Source organism: Equus asinus, chromosome 5 (genome assembly GCF_041296235.1).
Source record: "Equus asinus isolate D_3611 breed Donkey chromosome 5, EquAss-T2T_v2, whole genome shotgun sequence".
NCBI classification, from domain to species: domain Eukaryota; kingdom Metazoa; phylum Chordata; class Mammalia; order Perissodactyla; family Equidae; genus Equus; species Equus asinus.
The window spans coordinates 109,385,081-109,406,867 of NC_091794.1; the positions used below are offsets into that span (position 1 = coordinate 109,385,081).

At 59.5% G+C, this 21,787-nt stretch overlaps 1 protein-coding gene across 11 annotated transcripts in view; it reads right to left on the reverse strand.

Annotated features, from left to right (window-relative positions):
- The window catches only part of ESPN (espin), a 32,114-nt gene that overhangs the window by 9,232 nt on the left and 1,095 nt on the right, over window positions 1–21,787 (reverse strand). For 8 of the 11 annotated variants that reach the window (XM_070511224.1, XM_044769571.2, XM_070511222.1 and 5 more), the window contains exons 2-9: window positions 19,141–19,334; window positions 8,875–9,061; window positions 8,566–8,748; window positions 8,292–8,423; window positions 5,555–5,759; window positions 4,102–4,367; window positions 1,316–1,477; window positions 1,030–1,225 (exon numbers count right to left, since the gene is read on the reverse strand). In XM_070511224.1, the coding sequence (XP_070367325.1) occupies window positions 1,030–1,225; window positions 1,316–1,477; window positions 4,102–4,367; window positions 5,555–5,759; window positions 8,292–8,423; window positions 8,566–8,748; window positions 8,875–9,061; window positions 19,141–19,334 (1,525 nt within the window). Of the gene's footprint in view, window positions 1–1,029; window positions 1,478–1,991; window positions 2,133–4,101; window positions 4,368–5,554; window positions 5,760–8,291; window positions 8,424–8,565; window positions 8,749–8,874; window positions 9,062–19,140; window positions 19,335–21,787 lie in introns of those variants that run through there. The other 3 variants (XM_044769569.2, XM_044769568.2, XM_070511223.1) reach the window with 3 other exon arrangements.

Consider the following 21,787-nt stretch of genomic DNA (forward strand, 5'->3'; position numbering starts at 1 on the left):
TCCTGGGCCTTCCAGGAGCCTTGGCATGCAGGAGACTGTCCCATATTACAGAAGGGAAGCCCAGGAATCCTGGTCAGCAGTCTAGCTCTTTTTTGTTTTTTTGAGGAAGATTAGCCCTGAGCTAACATCTGCTGCCAATCTTCCTCTTTTTGCTGAGGAAGACTGGCCCTGAGCTAACATCCGTGCCCATCTTCCTCTACTTTATATGTGGGATGCCCACCACAGCATGGCTTGACAGGCGGTGCTGTGTCCGCACCTGGGATCCGAACCAGTGAATCCTGGGCCGCCGAATTGGAACACGCAAACTTAACCGCTGCGCCACTGGGCCAGCCTCACCAGTCTAGCTCTTAAAAAATGATGCCCAGGGGAGTCACCAGGACGGGGAGGGCAGGGCATGATGGGTCACTGGTCTTGTCCCCTAAGCCAGACCCTGTCTGGCCTGAGTGAGGCCCCTGGGGGAGACGTGGCTGGGAAGAATCCCTGACGCATCTGAGAAGGGCTCAGGGCTGTAGCCAGCTTGGAAATACAAGAGAAAGAGGTGAGGAGTGGAGGAGAGGCTCAGGATAGATGTGGGGCAGGAAGAAAGTCGGCCAGCAGCTCTGACTCCTTGAAGCCGGTTCTACTTCTCAGAGCTTCCCTCTAGCACCAGCTAATCCGAATCACCAGCTACAAGAGCTGGGAGGCCCAGAGAGGGAAGTGGATGTGCCCCAGATCACACAGCTCAGATCTTCCAGTCAATTCTACTGCCCTAGTCAACATCACATGAAGGACAAATGAACCGGACCCAGCTAAATCTGGTCCATTTACCTGACCCCCAGAATCAAGGAGGACAAGCTAACACACACATGTGCATCCTGCTCTGACTCAGAACCTTCTCTTAGGATCAAGTCCTCACTGGAGTAGGGGCTGCAGGAAGAACAAGCAGGAAAAGAGAAAGCACTAGGGCAGTCGCAGCTGGGGAGGGGGCGGTGTTGAGATTTCCCTCCCCTTCAGGGCTAGCACCGCCCCCCCCCACCCTCCCCTACTCACTGCCAGTGGACGAGGAGGAGCGCCGCTGCCCGCAGCCGGGACCGGCGCCCTCAAAGGGCAGAGGCGGAGCAGGCGGCGCCGAGCTCAGGGCCTCGGGCAGGGGCGGCGGCGGTGGCGGCGGCGGCGGCAGCTCCCTGGACGCCTTGGGGTCCGCGGCGCAGCCGTTGTGCACATGGTTCCCGGGGAGCAGCGCCGCCTGCGGGGGAGCGGAGGGGCCAGCGAGTGAGAAGCGGGCGGCCCGGCCGGGTCCCGGGCGGCCGGCGGGCGCGGGCTGGCGGGCACGCACCTCCTCGCTGTGCGCCATGCCCGGGCGTGCGGCCGGCGGCTCCCCGGGACAGCGGCCCAGCTGGCGGTAGTAGTCCCCCGTGCTGGGCTGCTTGCTGAAGGCGCGGGGCTTGCGGCTGGAGTCCTGCCTCCGCAGCCCGTTGTGGCCGTCGCGGGAGCTCAGCTGTGGGAAAACGGCGGCGAAGTGGGCTTCAGGCACTTGGCCCTTATGCCTCCTCCGCCCCCGCCCCCCGCCCGCTCTTCACCTTCTCGGGGCTCGCGGCCAGCGGCCGTCGCAGGCTGCAACCAAGCCCGTTCCCAGACCCTCCTGTTCTCAGAACAGGGATGGGGGGAGGGTTATGGGGGCCTCGGTAGAAGGGCAGGCTCGGTCGACTCTACAGTGAGGGGTTCTGGGCGCACGCCAAGGGGCACAAGGGCCCCCAGTGAGGCTAGAAGGGGCGGGCCCAGGGGCGGGGTGGAGCCGGAGAAGGGGCAGCTCCCAGCTTCGCCAGCGCTAAGGCCTCAGCCGCACCCCACCGCCGGCTGCCAGACCGTCCCGCGCGTCCCCGAGGCTCCCCCGAACCCTCTCTTGCGGGAGTCCTGGCCCCGAGGGCGCCCTCTCGAGAGCCCAAGTCCTGTTAGGCTCTTGCTTGCCCAGGGCTCTCAGCCGCCCGCCCCGGGGCTGGGGCTGCTCCTACCTGCGCCTGTGCCAGTGGCCCCCGCTGTGCACCTGGCGGTGGGGGCGGCATGGACCGGACACCTGCGCTATCTGATCCTTCCTCTCAGGTTACAGCCCAGCCCGTGCCCGCCCGCGCCTATGAGCTCTGTCGGCCTGACATCACCCAGGACCCGCCAATCCCGAGCGGAACCCCCCCAGCAGTAGGGGACGCCACCGAGCCGCCAACTGCTGTGCCACACCCGGCCTTGCCGCGCCTGCACCTCGGGCCAGATGTGGCCCCGCCCCCTGCGCCTCTCTCCCTCGCTAGGCGCTGGGCACCCGGGGCTTCATCCCCCTACTCATCTCCTCCATACGCGGGAGACAGAATGCGGTCTTGACCGCAGGCAGTGGAGCCCCCGATATTTGGCCCCCCTGGGTTCCAGGTCACGCCCCTGCCCTTCCCCTCCCGCATCTGGAAACCATCGCCATCCTCGTAAACCGACACCCGCGCCCAAGCCTCGAGTTTCAGGGGCGGCAAGGCGGGCTCGGGTGACAGCACAGCAGCCCGCTCTTTCGCAGATGCCCCCCGCTAAGCCCAGCCTGAGAAGGAGGATGTGAGCCAGCAGGGCCAAAGGCCGAGTCTCCAGGTGGGGGGCTGTCCTTCGTCTCACCCCCCAGCCCGTGTGTCCCCGCGGTGGCCCCGGACCCTCCACGCTCCACCCGACCTGGCTCACGTTTCAGGAAACGGGACACCGAAGGATTTGTTTTCTGGGCCAGCCCGCCCCTCCGCGCCCCCTGCAGCTCCGAGGCGTGGAAGCCACGAACCTGCTCCCGCCCACAGTCAGGCAAAGCCCCGACCAGGCGGAGGGCACTGCGGGCACACAAAGGGCCCTTTGTGGAGCACCCGGTGCCTGCAGACCGACACGCACACACCCAGGAGGGGCATGGGGGCAGCACAGGCCTGATGCTATGGCTCAGGGGAGGGGAGGGGGTGCAGGCCCGGCCACCTGTCCTGCGGCTTTGGGCAGGGCCCACACATCTGGCTGGGGAAGTCCGCTGGCCCTAGGCCCCCTGCAGGCCTCTCCTGAGCCTCCTCCATCTGGTGGAGATGAAAGGGGAACCCAACTGAGAGCTTGGTCTGAGGTGGCATGAAGAGGGGGCAGGTGGAGTCTCTGTGGATGCTATGGCCCTCCCCTTCCCTGCTCAGTGGCCTTGTGACCTCAGTCACCTGTGCTAATTGGTTATTCAGTTTGGCCCTGGAGTGGCTTGCCTTGGACTGGAGGGAGAACTACAAGGTCAGGCCTCCCACAGGACCCTCAGGGGCCTCCATCCCACACTCGGTCACCTGAGGGCTCAGGCTGCATGCATGCCCACCTGCCACAGGCCAGCCTTGCTTTGTCCTTTTGGCCAGTACCACAGGACCTCCTCTGGGTCTCCCTGCCCAGGACTCTCAGAGCTGTCCAGACCAGCCGTTTGCCCCTCTCCCTGCCCCAGAGCTCAGCCAGGATCCTACAGGCCCTGACACCCTGGGCACCTGGCACTCAACGTGCCCACACCAGATTCATCCCTTTCTCACAAGCTTGCTTCTCCCAGAGGATCCCATCTCAGGACTGGCCCTTCTACCCACTTGGGAGCTCAAGCCCCAAACTGGGGAGCCAGCCACCAGTTACCGCAGCCCCAGCCCCCAAGCCAATGGGTGCTGAGTCTTGCTAGTGCCCTCTCACCTTGCCTCCACCCTCCTCCTGGCCCTCACATGCACAGCCATGCCATCCGCATCTCCTACTGGAAGACACCCCCCTGGGAGCTATTCTCCGCCTAAGCCCGGGGCTGTGGGCATGTGTATGTCTGTGGAGAGGCAGTGTGCACATATTCTCTGCCAACTCCACGACCACCCTGACACTCTGTGTAAGGAGGGGGAGGACCCAACTCCCTGAGAGGCACGCTGTCTGGGTATATGTTCCTTCACCCCTCCCCTGCCCCCAGCTCCCCAAAGGGTGGTGGCTTTGTCTTACTCATCTCCCTGTTCCCAGTGCCCAGCCCTGAGCCCCCATAGGGCTGGGCAGGAGCTTGAACAGACCATTGGCCTCCACTGCTCTCCATCAGCCTAGTCCCGGTGCTGGGAGGCCAGCAGGTGGCTAAGGGTTCACTACCTCCTTCTTGAAGGGCTCAGTCCCCACGTGGCGGAGTTTGTTCTTGGTCTGCATGTAGATGTCAGCTGCCTGTAGCCCCACAGGGGGCTTGGGAGCTGGGTAGCCTGGTGGAGGTGGGGGCAGTTGGGTGCCTGGGGGTGGGGGTGGCGGAGGGAAGCTGGGTGGTGGTGGTGTGCTTCTCTCCATCTTGTCACGGGGCAGGCCCAGCTCCGGGCTCAGCATGTCCATGTAGCTCTGTATATCTGCAGCCCTTGCACTGGGAAGCCCTGGGGATGGAAGGAAGGCTGGGTTTGGGAGTTTGCAAGAGAGGCTGTCCCCCAGGACCGAGACCTCCACTGCCTGGAAACAACTCACCAGAGGGCCAGGGGGGCTCAGGGCCACAGCTTGGTATGGCCCCACTGTGGGCCCGGGCCCTGCACTTGTCGGGGAAAGACAATGTGCTCAGGTTTAGAGGGGAGGCACCAGAGGGCGTGCCTGTGGAGCAGGGCCATGTGGAGAGCAGAAGGGCCACCCCTCAGGGCAGATCTGGCAGGGCAAGGTGGCAGGAGTATGGATGACCACACCCAGTCTTTGCAGGGCCCCCTGCCATCTCTGCAGGCCATCACCTGGTGGCATGAAGCAGGCATGGCAGGTGGACAGACACCCATGCTCAAGGCATGGTCAGAGTGTGTGTAGACACCTGCTTGGCTTCTGCCTGAGCATTTGTGCATTCATGTATATTTGTGAGTGTGTGCACATGCTTCTTTGTACTTGTGAATGTGTGTGCATTGGTCTGTGGGCATCATGTGTGTGTGTTTGTGTCTGTGTGTATGTCTGAGTATGGAAATAGAAGGTTATGTGTCTGTGTGTAGTGCAGGTGTGTGCTTGTATCTGTGCGGCTCCGTACGTGTGGCTGTGCCTTCATATCTGTGTATTGTGTGTACACAGGTACAGTTGTGCACTCTTTTTTTGGAGAAAGATTAGCCCTGAGCTGACATCTGTTGCCAGTCTTCCTCTATTTTGTATGTGGGATGCTGCCACAGCATGGCTTGACAAGTGGCGTAGATCTGCACCTGGGATCTGAACTCATGAACCCAGGCTGCCGAAGCAGAGCGCATGGAGCTTTAACCACTGGGCCATGGGGCCAGCCCCCAAGTGTGCACTCTTGAGTGTGGGTGGGCGGGTGTGAGGTCTAGGGAACATTTTGTGCATGTGTGAGTGAGGATATGGAATTGTGTGTTGGGTGCAGGGGGGTTTTGTCTGAGGGAGAGTACGTGTGAAAGTACAGGTATGCCTGTGATGGGCACACACAAGTATGCATGTCACCTGTCTCTCACCAGAACCAGTGTCCCCTCCTGGTGACCTGGGTAGCCTCCATCATTAGCTGTGGGTGGAGTGGGCCCCAGGCCAGCCCTCAGGGTCTAGTGGTCTGGCTCCTGTCTGCTCTCCCTCCTCCCTCTTCTGGCCCACTCACCACGCAGGGGGCGGCGCTGGCCCTTCATGCTGGAGTGGCTGGAGGAGCAGGAGTCATAGTTGGAGAGGGTGCTGGTGGGCGAGCTGAGGTCAAAGTTCGGTGGCTGGACCGACATGGTGGTATTGGGCGAGGACATGCCCGAGTCGGGTTGCTTGGTCTCCAGCTCAGCGGACGGATCCCGGGACAGCACGCGGTGCTCTACACTCTGAGCAGAAGAGGAGGCCGTGAGGACCAGCACACTCTGGGCCAGGGTCCTGCTCAGGCATGCTCTCACTCTGTGACCTCAGCCAAGGCGCTTCCCTTTCTGGGTTCTCCTCCCCATCACAAGAGGGTCTCTCAGGTTCTTCCCAGGCTAAAATTCAAGCCCTGCCCCCTGGCAGCAGGACCATGGGTTCCTGCGAAATTCCCACCCCTGTCCCCTTCCTCCTTGTGGTGGGGAGAGACTGACAGAAGAGGGGACCTGGGCTGGACCCCAAGGGAAGGACTGCCATGGCACCAGCCTTCTCCTTCCTTATGAATGGGCAGAGGGCCTGGGCTCCAGTGTATCTGTGGGGCTGGGGCTCAGGCCCTGCAGCTGGTGAGAATACATGCAGCAGCTGGGGGTGGGGGAGGGGGTCAGGGCCCCCACAACTTGCAGGCAAGACTGATCCCCCATTACCTGGCCAACAACCACTGTCCCTCCTTGCCCAACTGAGGCAAATCCCAAGACCAGCCCAGCCCCTGCCTCCTGAAGGGGCCCTTGGGAAAAGGGTGGGGCCTGGGGCGGCCCAGCTGAGCTGCGTGGGCAGCCTGAACTCAGGCTGCCAAGCCTTCCATCCCCCACCACTGTCTGTGCCCCTGCCCACAGGCCTGACCCTCCTGGCATGGGAGCTGGCTGGGGTGGGGGCCCTGCTTACGTTGCCCATGCTGGCCCTGCTGCTGCAAGCCGGCTTGCTCGCTGCTCCTGCCCAGGCCTGCTCCTCCCTGCCCTGCGCCCCCTCCCTGCCTGAGAAGTGTCACAGGCCCCCTGGGAGTGCAAGGCAGGCCTGGCACCAGGTAACAGCTCAGCAGCCACGCTCATTGGCCCCGTAATTAGTGGCTCTGTGAGAGTGTTTGCCTTTTCTGGGCCAGCCTCCTTGGTGGCTTGGATCTGTCACTGCTGCAGCTGGGTCCCCCTGAGTGAGGGGGCCAGGGCCCCCACATCCTACCCAGCTCAGGGGGACCAGGCCCTGCTGCCTACCCCATGAGCCAAGGGGAGCCAACAGGAGCTGGGTTTGGGGCGGCAGCCTGAAGATGCTCTTTTCTTAGATGACAGCAGTGGGCACTGGGGGTGCCCAGCCCTGACCCCAGGGATAATGGAGGTTAGGGGCACGGGCTGTGCAGCCTGGGATGCTGGCTTCAAATTTCACCTCCTCCACCTACTAGCTATGTGACCTTGGGCAAGTCACTTATCTTTTCTGCACCTGAGTTTCTTCATCTGTAAATGAGGAAACACTACTGCCTGCCCCACTGGGTTGTGAAAAAGATTTGAAAAGTTAGTGAAGTGCCAGGGTATGTTAGCTAATAAATGCCATATGTGTCAACTATCAGTATTAATTTACTGTGAAGATGAACTAAGATTACACCATAGAGCACTAGGAAGGGGACCTGCCAGAGTCCGAACTCAAGGAATGGTGCTCGTTGCTTACTGCCAGCAGCTGCAGACACTGTCAGGAGGGGCTGGGGGGCTGAGGCTCTGTGCCACCCCCCACTGCACCCCGAAAACAGAATCACAGACTCTCTCAGTGGGAAGGAACCCACCTCTGGTGCAGAAATGCCCTTCACAGCATCCACCCCTGCTTGTATACCCTGGTGACAGGGCGCTCACTACATGTTGGACCACTACTCTCTCTGAGTGTCCCTTTCTGGGGGGAAAAGCCTCCTCGGGATCAGTGGCAGTCTCTGACTCCTGGGCCTTGTTGTACCCTTGATTCCCCAGAACAGGGTGCCCCCTATGCTTGCAGATAGGGCAGCCATGCTCTGGGTTGGGGGCCAGGCTGCCCCCTGAGCGGGTGCTTCTGAAGGTGCCTGTGAGGCCCACCCCTTTTCCTCCCTCCTCTCCAAAGCAGGCATTGCACCAGATGAAGCAGAGTCCTGGACTTGGAGCCACCCACACCTGAGCTCAAGTCCCAGTGGGTTACTACACAGCTGTGTAACCATAATAAAATAATTTAAAAAGAACAACACAAGTTTCCAGTTACAAAGCAGCCACAAAGTGAGCTCATACAGTGTAGTAGTCAAAAGAGGTGGCTCCGGGCCAGGCCACCCGGCTCCACCTTCTAACAGCTGTGTGACCTGGGGTCCCCCTGAGACTCAGTTTACCCACCTTTGAAATGGGGACCCTAACACACTGCCTACCTGAGAAGGCGGTGGTGAGTTAAATGAGCTAATACTGTGGGCTGTGAACGGGTCGACGAAGATGACTATTTCCATCGGTATGTAAGTGTCTTGTGATTTCTCCAGCCTTCTTTCTTATCAGGAGGAAGCTGGTCCTCCTTCCTTGACCTTTTTGCCTCCAGCCCCTCACTCCTCAATGATCAGTGGTTCTGGGCTGAGAGTTCATGTGGGGTAATGGTGTAGGGCTCTTACTCGCTGGGTAAGAGGCTTCAGGTCCCTGAACCTCAGCTTCCTTCGTGGTAAAAGAGGTAACACCACCTCCCTCTCGGGGGAGCTGAGGGCGGGGGTGAGATGACGCCAGGGAGCAGCGTCCGGGACGTACCAGGTTCTCCACGGTGCGCAGGTAGCGGGTGCAGTGGCTGTGGCCGTTGTAGTCCGAGAGGTCGGCGGCCGTGTACCCGTCGCGGTCGCGGACGTCCAGCTCCGCGCCGTTCACTACCAAGATCTGGCAGCACTGCGCGGGGCGCAGTGAGGACCCCCGGCCGCCAGCCTGGGCCCCCGCGCGCTGGGAGAACTGCACTGAGAGCGCGGGGCCAGCAGAGGGCGCCCGCCCCGCCCGCCCGCCCGCCTGGCCCCGCCCCCGGCCCCGCCCTCACCTCCAGCTCCCCATTCTCGGCGGCGTCATGCAGCGGGGTCCCGCCCCACAGGTCGGCGGAGATCTCGCCACCGTGCAGCAGGAGCCAGCTGAGCACTTTGGCGTGGCCGCGGCTCGCCGCGAAATGCATGGCCGTGGCGCCATCCTTGTCCCGCTCCGACAGGCTCACGTCGGTGCAGCTCACCTGGGCGGGAGGGGCCGGGGGAGAGAGGGGTGGCTGGGCGCCAGGCCCCTTCTGACCCCGCCCCCTTCCAGTGCAGGCCCCACCCCACCCGGGCCCCGCCCCGTCCCGCCGCCTCCCGGAGCTCACCAGCCACACGATGACCGGGCTGTGGCCCATCTGCGCCGCAGCGTGCAGCGGGGTCATGCCGTCGTGGGCGCTCGCGTGCGGGTTCGCGCCGCACTCTTGCACCAGGTACTGCGTCACCTCCAGGTGGCCCTCCTGGCACGCCAGGTACAAGGGCGTGGCACCGTTCTTGGTTTGGGCATTCACTCCCCTGGAGAGACGCAGCAGCCACAGTGGGCTCTCAGTGCTGCGCCCTTCCAAAGCCTTCTTACTCCCCTCGCCTCCCTCCTTCTGGGGAGCTCTGGAGGGTTGGGAGGGTGGGTTGGAGAAGGCCTAGCTACCAGGCCCCGCTGTCCCTGACTCCCTCTGGACTCAGTCCTGCGCCAGTCTCCCTCAGGGGCACCCTTCTGTCTTGCTGCCCCTCCCCCCGCTCCCACCCCCACCCCCAGCAGCCTCTTGTCCACAGTGCACATCTGAGTAAATAACCCACCATTTTACAAGGACGTGGTGACCTGGCCTCTCCCTACCTTTTCAGGCACACTGACCCACTGTCACTGTTAGTCCCCACACCTGCTGCCTGACCTCTATGCCTTTAATCATGTCCCCCCTCCATCTAGAACGCCCTTCCCTCTTCCACTCTTTAAGATTCAGTACAGATCCCTCCTCCATGAGGCCTTCCCTGGTTTCCCATGCCCCACCTTGCCCTGGGCTCACTCCATGGACCACCTGTTGTGCTTGGTTGACCATAACTGATTCTGGCCTCTGCCTCCCCCAGAAGACTGAATTCTCAGAGGGCAGAGTGGTAGGATTGCCAGATAAAACACAGGATGCCCAGTTAAATCTGGTGCATTTGTTAATTTATCTGAATTTTAGATAAACAATGAATCATTTTCTAGTATAAGTATGTTCCAAATATGGCATAGGACATACTTAAACTAAAACATTATTTGTTGGGGCCTGCCCCATGGCCGAGTGGTTAAGTTCATGCGCTCTGCTACGGCGGCCCAGGGTTTCGCTGGTTCGGATCCTGGGCGTGGACATGGCACCGTTCATCAGGCCATGCTGAGGTGGCGACCCACAACTAAAATATACAACTATATACTGGGGGGATTTGGGGAGAAAAAGCAGAAAGAAAAAAACCCAACCCTCCCCCCAAAAAACCCATTATTTGTTATCTGAAATTAAAATTCAGTTGGATATCCTGGTTGTTGTTACTCTGGCAAGCCTACATGTGGCCACCGTTTAGTGAGCACTTCCCGTGAGCTATGGTATCAGCGGGCAGGTTCTCATTGACCTCCCTTAGATCCTACTGTCATCCCCATTTTCCAGAGGGGCGGTTGAGGCTCAGGGGCTTGCCAAAGGTCACATAGCTGGTCAGTGGCATTTGAGCACACATCTGTCTGTGTGATGGAGGGCTGGCATGCCAGGTCTTCACTCCCTGGGGCTTCCCTGGGGCCTAGTTTGCAATTGTCACTGCCTCTCATCCCTGTTCCCCAGCCCCCACAGAGGGGTGCTAACTGGGAACAGGTAACCAGCCCCATGAGGAGGAGTGCTGCTGGGAAATAGGGAAGCTGGTCTGGCCACTGGCTGAGCCTTAGTTTTTCGGGCTTCACAATGGGTGTGGACAGCCTGGGGTGTAGTTACCAGAGTCGGGCACTAGGTGGAGCCACAATCTAGGCCCACACCCAGAAGCTGCCCACCCAGTCTAAGCTCAGGCTGGGGGCTGCGTCTCCCGGTGCTAGATCAGCTCTCTGAGCCCCAGGAAGTACAGTGCTTCATCCAACTTCACATCTTCTCATCCATCTGCCTCCCCCATCCATCCCCTCATGAGATCAATCACACGCTCCGCCCCATCCATCCGTGCCCTCCCTCCCTCACCCATCCATTAACACCAGCACCAGGCCACCCACTCCTCCTCCCTCTGCCCACTCACCTACCCTCTTGTCACCCCAGACATGACTTGGCCCCTCCCTCTCACACACCCCTTGGACACTCCCAGCTGACTTCTCACTGGCCCTAAAACCCTGGGCTCTGTTCCCTTCCCTGACCCTTGACCCCAGGCTGCCTCCAGCCCCCACTGAGCACCCAGTCCCTGCTCTCTCCTTCCTCTTGATGTGGGCACCCCCTCCCCAGAAGCACAGCTGCCATTTGCTGAGGCTGACACTGAGCCTGGCACTTCACGAATTTGGGGAGGAGCAGGGACCCTGAGGAGGGGGTAGGCTGTCCTTCGTTACCTGACCCATGTTTGGGTGCAGAGTGGTGCTCACGAGCCAGTGTTACCAATGCAGCACACGGCAGCAGACAGGGACCCACCCACACGCCTCTCCTCAGGAACACGCTGGCTTGAGGCCACCAGCTTCCACGCCCCAGTGCCAGCGTCGAGCCCCCCCACCCCTACCCCATTCCCATTCACATGCTGGTGCGTCAGTAACAGCCTGTTTAATATTTCATGACCAACACTCAGTGGCCTGAATTATTCACTCCATAACCAAGGCACAGCGAGTTCTGGGGTCCTGGGGATCAGATGCTGGAGGGGGCCACTACCCAGGGCCCACTGGGCTCTCTCTGGGGAGGCCTGAGGCAAAGTACACAGCTCAAGGTGCCAGATCTGCTGGGAGCTCTGCCCTCCCAGCCCTCACACTTGGCAGGTATCCGTGACCCAGTGCCCAGCCAGCCTAAGAAGGTCTGAGAAGCTGGCACAGAGCAGGACCCCAGCAGGAGGCGGCAGTCATGCCCACAGCCACCTGCCAGGCCACTCACAGACTGGCACTCCCAGCTGGAGTCCCTGGTACAGGGTAAGCCCTCAGTAAATGTTCGAGCTTATCACCATTACTGTTAGTATTTCAGCCTCTGCACTCATGGCCTCCATTCTGGAGTCACAGCCTCTTCCCCCAAGACATGGGGAAGATATGCTGATGGGCTGGGGTTGGAAAGGGGGTCCAGGCCTCGTTACCCTGGAGGCAAGAAGGATGCGCACCCTCACATGTACTGGCGAAAATTATAAAAATATGGATTGCATAAGGAACAAAATAAATTAATAAATTTAGATGGAGAGATGAATTTACAACAGCAGTAATAATAATAATAATTGATAATATGATAACAGGTACCATTTATTGAATGATCGCTCTGTTCCAAGCACTGTAATGAGCATGAGACACACATTCTCTCATCAAGTCCCCCTAATGACCTTACGGAGTAGGTGTTAGCATTGTCCCCCTTTTACAGATGAGGAAACTGAGGCACAGGGGGTGACCATCACTCGACAAGAGAGAGGCAGAGAAGGACCCAGGTGTAAGAAGGACCTGGCGTGTGAGGCCCCCTCAAGCTATGCCACGGTCTTGCCTTTTGTCTCTGTGTTCTCAAAGCCATCCACAAAGTGGGGGCAATAATCGTCCATGCAACATTCTTGGAGAACCCTCAGCACAGGCCTCGTGCCTGGCATGAGCCTGGAGCCACTGCTGTATTTTAGGATTCCTCCTGCTTGTGCTCTGGTAGGGGGCATAGCTGGCCTGGGGTGTCCAGGCCCTGCCAAGCATGGGTCAGGCCAGGCGTCATTTCTGCTGTGGCGAGTGACTGCCTAGAGGAGAGGGGCAGGGTCTCGGGGACCTCCGGCCTCAGGATCCCGCCTGGCTCCAGCCCTTCAAGTTCTAGCCGCAGTGACACCATGGGTAAATGTTCTGCTCCCAGCCCTGCCCCTTGTCCCGGCCTCTGTTCACCACCCTGACTCTGCAGCTCACTGTGCAGGACACTGTGCAGCGAGTTCTTTACCCTCTCAAGCCTCAGTTTCCACATATGGCAAATAGGCATCCTAGTTGTCCAGCCTCTCCATGCCTCTTGTGAGAGAGTGGAAGAGGAAGCTTCGGAAAGCTGCATGTTTCCTCCGAGGGAGGGCAGGTCTTGGCTTCCTGGTATCACAGCCACATCTTGAGCTACCAACCCCCTCACCCATCCAGTGAGCCTCCACACCGTCACTTCCTCGCTTCCAACCCCAGTGGCTTTCCCATCCTCACCTGACTTGGCCACTGCCTAACAGGGGCCCTTCCTGCCTCCTGAATACCTGCTCTTCTTGGCTTCCTGGACAAGCACACACAGATTCACTGGCCAGGCCTCCTCAGCTTCCTTTGCTGGGCCCTTGGCCTCCGCCTGACCTCCAAATGTCAGGGTGCCCCAGGGCCTCCTTTCTAAACATACTCTCCTCCTAGTGGGGTCATCTACTTCCTGGGGTCAAAGGTCACCTGTACCCGATGCCCCTCATCTTTCCAGCTTGGATCTGGAGTCTATATCTGGCCCCTTACCTCAGCCCACTCCTCAATCTGTGCACTGATCAGGCCTCTAGAACTTTCCATGCCTAGAGCAGATCTCCCCCCACCTCGCTGCCCCGGTTTCAGTAAAGGACACCATGCCACCCTCCCTTGAGCCCAAGCTCTAGGAGTCTTTGGAGACCCTTGACCTCTTTATAGGTCTGAGGCTCCCTAGCAATGATTACATAAATCATGATATTTTTCTTTCTCCCGGGAAAAAAAGATGATATGGACAAACTGTAACTATTAAGCACGTAACCCTCTGATGACACGAAAGAAACATGGGATGCTTCTAAGGGTTTGTTGGAAATCTCCGTCCAAGATTGGTGCCGCCTACTGTAACCACTGCCACAGGAACAAGGAGTGACCTGCCCACGGAACCAGACTCAGATCAAAGAACAGCGTTTCCTGCAGCCCTCCTCACTGCCACCAGAAAGGGGCTGATCCCACAAGGATTAGACCTCATTGTGGGCTAAGGCTGCTCTGGATAGAAAGTCAAGTAGCCTTTGGTGCCTCTACCTCTCTTGGCCTCCAATCACGCCTCCTGGCTTATTTGAGAAGATCCCAAATGAGGCCTGGCACAGGGAAGGAAAGCAGCTCTGATTTGAGGAAGCTTCGAGAACAGCAGCTTTACATTCAATCCATCTGCAAGCCTGGAATATTTCCAGAAGGCTACAGGTCCCTGCACCTCTCCCAGCCTTCCGAGCCTTCCTCATGGTCCTCAGTGAAGCCAAGCTTGATCCCCCTTGGGCCTCTGCAACTACTGGTTTTTCTCCCGGCAATGCTCACAGGCCAGATCTTCCCACAGCTGGTCCCTCTTCCTATTCAGGTCTCGGCTCAGCTCACGTCCTCAGAGAGGCCTTCTTTGACCCCCTCAATTGAAAGAACACCCTATCGCCCCCTTCCAAACTAACCCATTTCACTTTATAGTGCTTGTCACTCCTGAATTGCCTTTTGCACTTATTTCATCCATTTTAGGGACGCATGTCATGAGGCTACTCCATGCCAGGACGCAGTGAGCAGTGACAACAGCAGACCCCAGCCTCTCGGAGCTCCCTTCCACCAGACGGATGGCAAACCCACATGAGGGAATAGGCAAGAACTTCCCTGAATGTGGCGCATGCTCTCCATCTGTCTTCTTGTTCATTGTCCCCTGTGAGGTCCCCGAATGTCACCCCACGAAGCCGGGAGGGCTTGCTATATCCCTAGCACTGACAGGGCTGGGCACTGAGGGAGTGTTGGTTGCTAGTTGCTGAGTGAATAAATGGGAGTCGGTGAGATGGGCAGCCAGGCCAGGAGCTCTGTGATGCCTCCTCACACTGGCCTCAGCTGCTCGGGCAGGTTAGGTCCATTTACCAAATGGGCCGGGGGGCCCAGAAGGGAGTTCGGTCTGAGGTCACATGCAGTGAGCTGCAGGCAGGGCCAGACTAGACTCAGAGACTCCTGGCTCCTCATTCATTCCACAAATATTTACTAAGTGTTATGCCCTGGGCAGACAGGATGGGGAAGACATTAGTTGGGGAGACAGACAGTAAGAGAACACACAGACGCACAGAATGTAATGCCAGGTAGTGATAAGGGTGCCCAGGAAGACGGGGAGTGAGTGTGTGTACTGTGGAGGTGTGCTCCAATCTGAAGGAGGCTGGGGAAAGGGGAGATGGAGCAAAGCCTTGAAGGAGGGGAGGGAGCAGCCATGGGGCTCTCTGGGGAGGCGTTTCAGACAGTGGGAACAGCCAGTGCGAAGGCTGGAGGGTTCTGGTCTGTTGCAGGAGCAGCAAGGAGGGGGGGAGGTGAAGCAGAGTAGGTGATGGGGGAGCAACTGGAGATGAGGTGTGGGGGGACCAGAGCAAGGAGGGCTCTGTAAGAAGTGGCCTTCCCTGTCAGTGAGCAGGGAGCCTGTGACTGGTCCAGGGATCTGACTTGCATTCTCAAAGGTGGGCAGAGCTGGACAGGAAGAGGGCCAGGGCCAGGGAGGGAAACCAGCTGGGGCCAAGGTGACATGTTAGCCTTGGATCAGGAGCTGCTGGTGGAGGTTGAGGCTGTCCACTGAGAGGGGCTACTCCTGACTCCACCAGGCCCCTCCTTTCTCAGAGCCTCCACCTGGGTCAGGGTCCCCAGGGTGGACATGCCAGTGCAGGCTCTGCCCCCAGGCCCTGCTGCCCAGGTGACCTCAGCAAACACCAAGGGTAGACCTGGCGGGGGAGTAATTAAGAATGAGTGAGCCCCCATTGCCTGTGGCACAAACAGGTACCCAGCAGGGAAGGGGCAGCCCCAGGCCCAGGCAGAGCCTCTAGCCTTCTAAGGGGCAGCTGAGCCACAGGCCCTGGGGCTCCCTAAGGGGTGAGCTGCTGAGGCTTCCTGCCCCAGCTGGGGGCTGCCTGAACCCCTCCGACTGGGCTATGGTAGCAGCCAGGCTCCATGAACCTTTGCATTAAAGGAGAAAGGGGAGTCTCCTGTGAACTTGAAAGGCCCTGAGAGATTAGGGCCTGGACCAGGAGTGAAAACAGACCCAAAGAAGGGGTACAGTTTGACCAAGGCTACACAGTGAACCAGTGGGACCTCAGCCAGTAATAATTAACCTGTCAGAGACCCTGTTTCTCTCTCTGTTAGCTCCACGAGGCAGGGACATTCGTTTGGTTCACCAGTGTATCTGCGGCACTTAGAATATGGCCTGGCACAGAGCAGATGCTCCCTAAACATTAATCAGTCAGTCTGTAAATTGGGCTGATTACAGAGCTACTGCCTAGGGTCGTCGTGAGGCTCAGACTGTTGTGTGGTGCCAGGCCCCTAGTGGGCACTGGGCAGGTTTGGGCTGTTCTGAGTTTATCTCGACTCCCAGCCAGGATGCTTTCCAGCCTGTCAGGGGAGGCCTTGGACGAAGGAGGCACCCACGGGGAGCTGGAGCTGATACAAATCTTTGGGCAGACTGGTGTTCCAGCTTGCTGTGACTGGCAGAGCCTGGGGGCCCCAGGGCCACAGTGCCCTCCTTCCCTCCCCAGCCTTGATGCTCAGGCCCGAGGGTCCTGACTGAGCCCAGGGCTTCCCTCTGACTGCACAGGCTCCAAGTGAGCCCACAGTGGAGGCAGAGCAAGCAGGAAATGGTTCCTGGGCCGCAGGCCCTCCAGCAGGGCGGTCAGGAGCTCAGAGGGCTACTGGCTCCTCGCTCCTTCTCAGTCAGTCCTGACGGGGGATCCGGACCCCTGAGTCCCCTCCACCAGCCACTAGTGCTCCTGACCAGGAGGGTGAACCCTCCCACTTCATCTCCCTCAGACCCAGGGCCTGAAACAGCCCCAGCCCAGCCCCGGCCAGCCTCCATGCCTGCAGCTTAGGGACCCTTTCCACAGGGTGCTCAAAGGGAGGATTCCCAGGTGGCAGCAGCCCTTGAGGTCACTGTGGCAATTCCTCTGCCCCTGGGAGGATTTGTCCAATGGACCAGCATAGACCAGAGAGGACGGCGGGTGGGTACAGCATGTTCCTGCCGTCTCAAGCCCTTTCTAACACCCCAAGGTGCAGTCTTGCTTTAGCTGGGCCCTACTCTGAGGCCGTCCCGCCTTCCTCTCCCTCTGCAGCTTGTCATTGCCTTGGCCCACTGCTGCCAGAGCCTCCCTGAGTGGGATCGAGTTTCCCACTGGTAGGGCTGGAGCCCTTCCTCCCTCACCACTGCCAGGGAGAGCTGAGCCCTTGTGAATAATTCACGGTGCTTCACAGCCGGGGTGGGCCAGGGAGGCTCATGAGAGAGTCCCAGCCTCCAGAGCCGGGCTGCTCGGGTCCGATCAGGCCCTGTGGTCTGGGGCAGCCTGAGCCTCTCCTCTCCCCAGCTCCCAACCCTGGGGTCCCCAGTCTTATGGAGCAGAAGTCTCCACCTCCAAAGTAGGAGGCTAAGTGAGCACCAACCCCCAACTCCCCTGCCAGTGGGCCCCAGCCCAATCCCCAGCCACCCCCTCCTGCCTGAGCCCAGTCTGGCAACTACACAAAAGCACCTCCTTATCAGCCGGGTCACACGGCGCTGTGGGAACAGAGCCGAGTCCTCTGTCCACCGTCCTGAGATTCATGGCGGCCTCTCAGGGGCTGGCGGCTCATCAGTCCAGGACATCTGGCCACAGAGTCAGCACTGGGGCTCAATCACGGCCAGCACCTGGCCTGACCTGGGAGGGGTCAGGGTCCCCAAGCCCCAAAGCCCATGAGAATGTTCCATGGCACAGCCAGAGTCTTTCTAAGGCTGGGATTCCAGCCCATGGGGGCTGATCGTAGGCCCAGGCTTCTCCACGAGGAGGGCCTCAGAGCCAGCCTGGGGCTTCACCCCTACCCCTCCTGCCTAAGTTCCTCATTGGCACTTCCAAGGGGACTCAGAGCCCCCTCAGTTCACATCATTTGGGCTAAGTTTGCATCGCCATCACCTTGGCTTTCTGGGGCCCATTATGTGTGATGGGGGAGGGTGACCACAGCCCATCCTTCCCCTCTTAGGACCTCAATGTCCTCTGCGTTGAGTGAGAGGGTGGGACAGGAGCATCAGAATCACCGCAGTGGGGCTGGCAGCATGTCATAGGTGCGGCTCCCAGCCCCAATCTGGAGAATCTAACTTGGGAGTCTGGAACCAAGTCCCTCAGGGGCCCTGATGGGTGCCAGGTTGGGAGCCTGCACTCGAGGGTCTCTGGGGCCCGCCGACTCTAAATCCGACTGGCTTTGACGTGACTCAGACCTTAGCTTGTCTGGAAGCAGAGAATTCACGCCAAAGTGGTGCCAAGTGGCCTCTGCAGGGATGGCTGAGAAGAGAACCACTGGCCCGCAAGGCGCACCTGCTGGTGTCCCACTAACCAAACCAAGGAACCCCTGGCTCAGTGAGAACAAGGCAGGCTCAGCCTGCCCATCCTGGGCTGAGGGGATGACTGCTGCCCGCCTGGGGTTCTAGGGCTGCCCTACATCCACGCAGTGTGCCTGTGCCCAAGACGCTACCAGCCGCAGCCACTGTGCCATCAGGATATGGGGCCAGACTGGCCTCCTGCCTGCTCTCTGGTGGCCACTGACCCTACAGGCATGCTCAGGAGTAGAGCCAGTGGTGAGGACAGACCCTCTCACCTTGTGACTGCTCTCCTCCTGAGGCTGGGTCTTCTGTCACCGCTTATGTCCCAGGCACCCACTTGAACTGACAAAGGTCAGAGCCCCCATCTGTTGGCTGCCTGGGGCTACTGGTGTCCTACCCCCTTAGACAGGGTCTGGGAGCTTTCTCCTGAACCTGCCTCCCCACAGGTGAACCTAAGATGTGGCTGCCTCCCTCCTTCAGGATGCCCCATGACTCCTTGCTCTGCATTGAGCTCCATTCTTCCACATTCCCCACCTCACCCCTGGCAGCTCCCAGCCTACTGCTCAGCCGCTTTCTCAGACTAGCCACTCAAGCCAAGGGCCCCAGGAGGTTTGGGAGCCCCACTCCCCTTAGTAGTGGGAGTGGCTGAGGGGCCACAGGAAATAAGAAGCTGTTCTCTGGAAGGCCAGGGAGCTGTGGGGCTAGGAAGTGGGCTGGGGGTCTGGGTGGGCAGCTCTCTCCCTTCACTGCTTAATAATTGACATAGCTCCTCCTCCTCCTTCTTGACTAAGGGTCTAGGAGGGGCTCCTGTCTCTTCACCTCTACCTTCCAGTTAGAACAATCTTGCAAACTGGCACAGGTCAGAGCTAGAGAGAGCCACCTTCTGCGGGCTATGAGCATCCTGGAGGGGAGCAAGCTCATGTGATCCTGGCCTGTATGCCCAGCCTCCCAGGTGCAGCTGCATGCTTGGGGAGTGCTGGCTGGCAGGGTTCTGGGGCAAGTGGCTGCCAGGAAGGGAGAAATTTCAGCTTGGGTAGTGCTGTCTCTGGCCTGGCCCTCTGGCCTCTGGGCATTTCTGGAAGTGGTAATTCCCCTGGGAAGCTGGAGGGGCATGGCTAACTTCAGGCATCCCCCAGAGGCTTGGACTGTCCCACCCAGCAGCCCCTTAAAGAGGGGGGTCCTTACTCAGGGTAGTGCCTGATGAGAAGCCTCAGGGAGGGGAAGTCTCCTTTGGCGGCGGCATAGTGGATAGGCAGGGCGCCCATGTCTGTGGCCACAGTGGGATCCCCACTGCCATGATGCAGCAGCCAGTCCACCACCTCCGGGTGGCCGAAGCGGGCAGCCAGATGCAGGACTGTGGCACCAGAATTGTCTTTGTCCTGTGGGAGGAGAGCCCATTAGTTCTGAAGCCTTGTCCTGCCCCGACCTGTGGCTCAGACTACATCCTGTATCCCACCAGCCACAGGGGCAGTTCTGTCCTCGGGCACCTAATTGGCCCTGTTTGAACTTCAGCCCGTAGGCGGCACCACCATGCCATCCACTCTGGGCTTTCGAGGGCCTGCAGGTCATGACTGTGACATGCCCGCGCACAGTAGGCTTTCAGGGTGTGGCACCCTTGTCCTCATCCCAGCAGGAGCACCTGTCACCCAAGTGCTCAGGGAACACATAAGGAGCAAGAGAGAGTCACTGGGCCAGGAAGGGTGGGCTGTTGGGGCTGCACCAGGCTGGCATCAGGATCGTGGGAGGCACTCCCTGCATCCAGCTCTTGTCCCCTCCCTCTCCCCCTCCCCAAGTGTCACATGGGAAGATGCCTGGGCTTGGTGCAGCCTTGCAACCTCAGCAAGGAGAACTGCCCCTCCCCTGAGCTGATCCCTGCTCCGCTGGGAACAGGCTGTGTTCTTGCCCTGTGGAGGAGGAGACTTCTGGGTACTGGTGGGCAGGGCCTGGGCAGTCAGCCAATGGTGGCAGGTGTGGGTTAGAGGCAACTCCTAGGAGGGGCTTGGGCAAGACCCCCATCCCAGGCACCCAGAAGTGGTGGGGCCAATGATGGCCCAGAAGTGCTGAACGTGTCATCTGTGAACATCCAGGTGTGTGTGTCTGTTGCGGGAGGAGGTTGGCAGGTGCTGCTTATGTGACCTGGGCAAGGAGGAGAATGACTGAGAACCCAGAAGTCTGGACTGAGCAGCTGGTGAGTTTGAGAGAGTGGGCATTGGTTCTAGGATAGAAGGAGCTCACAGTGCCAAGCACCTGGGATGACAGAGAGGTGGGCAGGGGCCAGGAAAGCAGCTGGGGCAGCAGTGAGAGGTGGGCACAGTTTACTAGGATCAGGGAAGTGAAGCTCCTCTGCCCCTCTGCCCCGAGAGAGGGCCCTGTGGGGATAGGTATGGCCCAGGCAGCTTGAGGAAGGTGAACCTCCATGGCAGGAGAACCTCAGAGGCTGCTGTAAAAATGCGAAAGGAAGAGACGAGCAGAGGGGAGGGGCTTGGGCATGGCTGGTAAGTCCTCAGTCAGGCTGTGGGGGTGGGGGGTAAACAGGCTGCGGGGCCAGGAAGGAGGCAGAGTAAACAGCCCATAGGAAGCCGAAGACAACGCTGAGACTCCTCAGTGTGCTGGAAGGCCCAGGGAGGACCAGAAGACTGGTCCAGTCTGTTTCCTGAGCCCAGGGGACAGGACTGGCTAAGAAGTAACCCAGACAGGACCACGGTGAAGTATGCCTTGAGCCCCAGCTTTTGAGAAAGGCCCTTGCTTCCCACTGGCCTCAGGGACTGTGTCTGAGGCTCCAGGGGGTCCTGTTGGCTCTGGGCTTCTGGGTGGGGGTGGCACTAAGGAGAGGACTCCAGGCCTATGGGCTCTGACTTGACCCTGAGGCTCCAACAGCTATGTCGGCCCTGGGAGCCTCATGTGCTGTGGCCCCCACCCTAAAGCTGCTTATCTCTCCAGGCTGAGCAGGGCCAGGGATCAAGGTCATCCTCCCCCACATACACTTCTGCCCCAGCGAGCCCAAGCCCGCTTGATAAGCTGGGCATAAGGCCACCTGCTCCTCTACCTCCTCTGCATGGCTAGGGAGGTTTCTGGCCAAGGCTGGACACCAGGATCAGGGAGGCATGCCACATCCCAAATGTGTGGGCATGGACCATGTGCCAGGAACTCCTGATAACACACCCAACCAGGAGATAAGGAGCCGGGCAATCTCCTAGGAAGGGTGGCAAAGGGGGCCTTGCCATCCTAAAGGCAAAGTGAGGGGGGAGGGGTCTAACCATCCTTAGGGCACAGCAAGCTCAGAGTCACCCCTGCCTCCTCTCCTTCTACATCCAGTTAACCCAGTGGTCTTGCTAAGGGGAGAATCAGTTCTGGTTCCTCCCTCCATTGGCTTTCTCCCACATCCAGACTATCATCTGAATTCTTAACCCCAGCCTATGAGATCCTCTAGGACCTGCCCTGGTGGCTTCTCCCACCCTCACCCCACTCCAAACATGCTCGCCTCCTTGCTGTTCCTACAACAGGACAAGAATGTGTACGCCTCAGGGCTTTGTACTTCTTGTTCCTTGTGCTCGGAACTCTCTGCTCATCACTTGGCCACCTCCTTCTCATCAGCCAGGACCCCCTCAGGGGTCACTCTTCAGAGAGGCCTCCCCAAGTCACCTCGCCCAAGCAGCTAGCTCCCTGACACTCTCTGCCACGTGGCCTAGCAGTACCTGATGTACCTGATTGACTTTTTAGCCTGTGAGTTTGCTGTCCACTGCCCCATGGACTGGCAGCTCTAACAGAGCACACCTGAATCCCCAGGCCTGGTACCTGCAGGATGCTCTCCCTCCAGCAGGAACGAGCACGG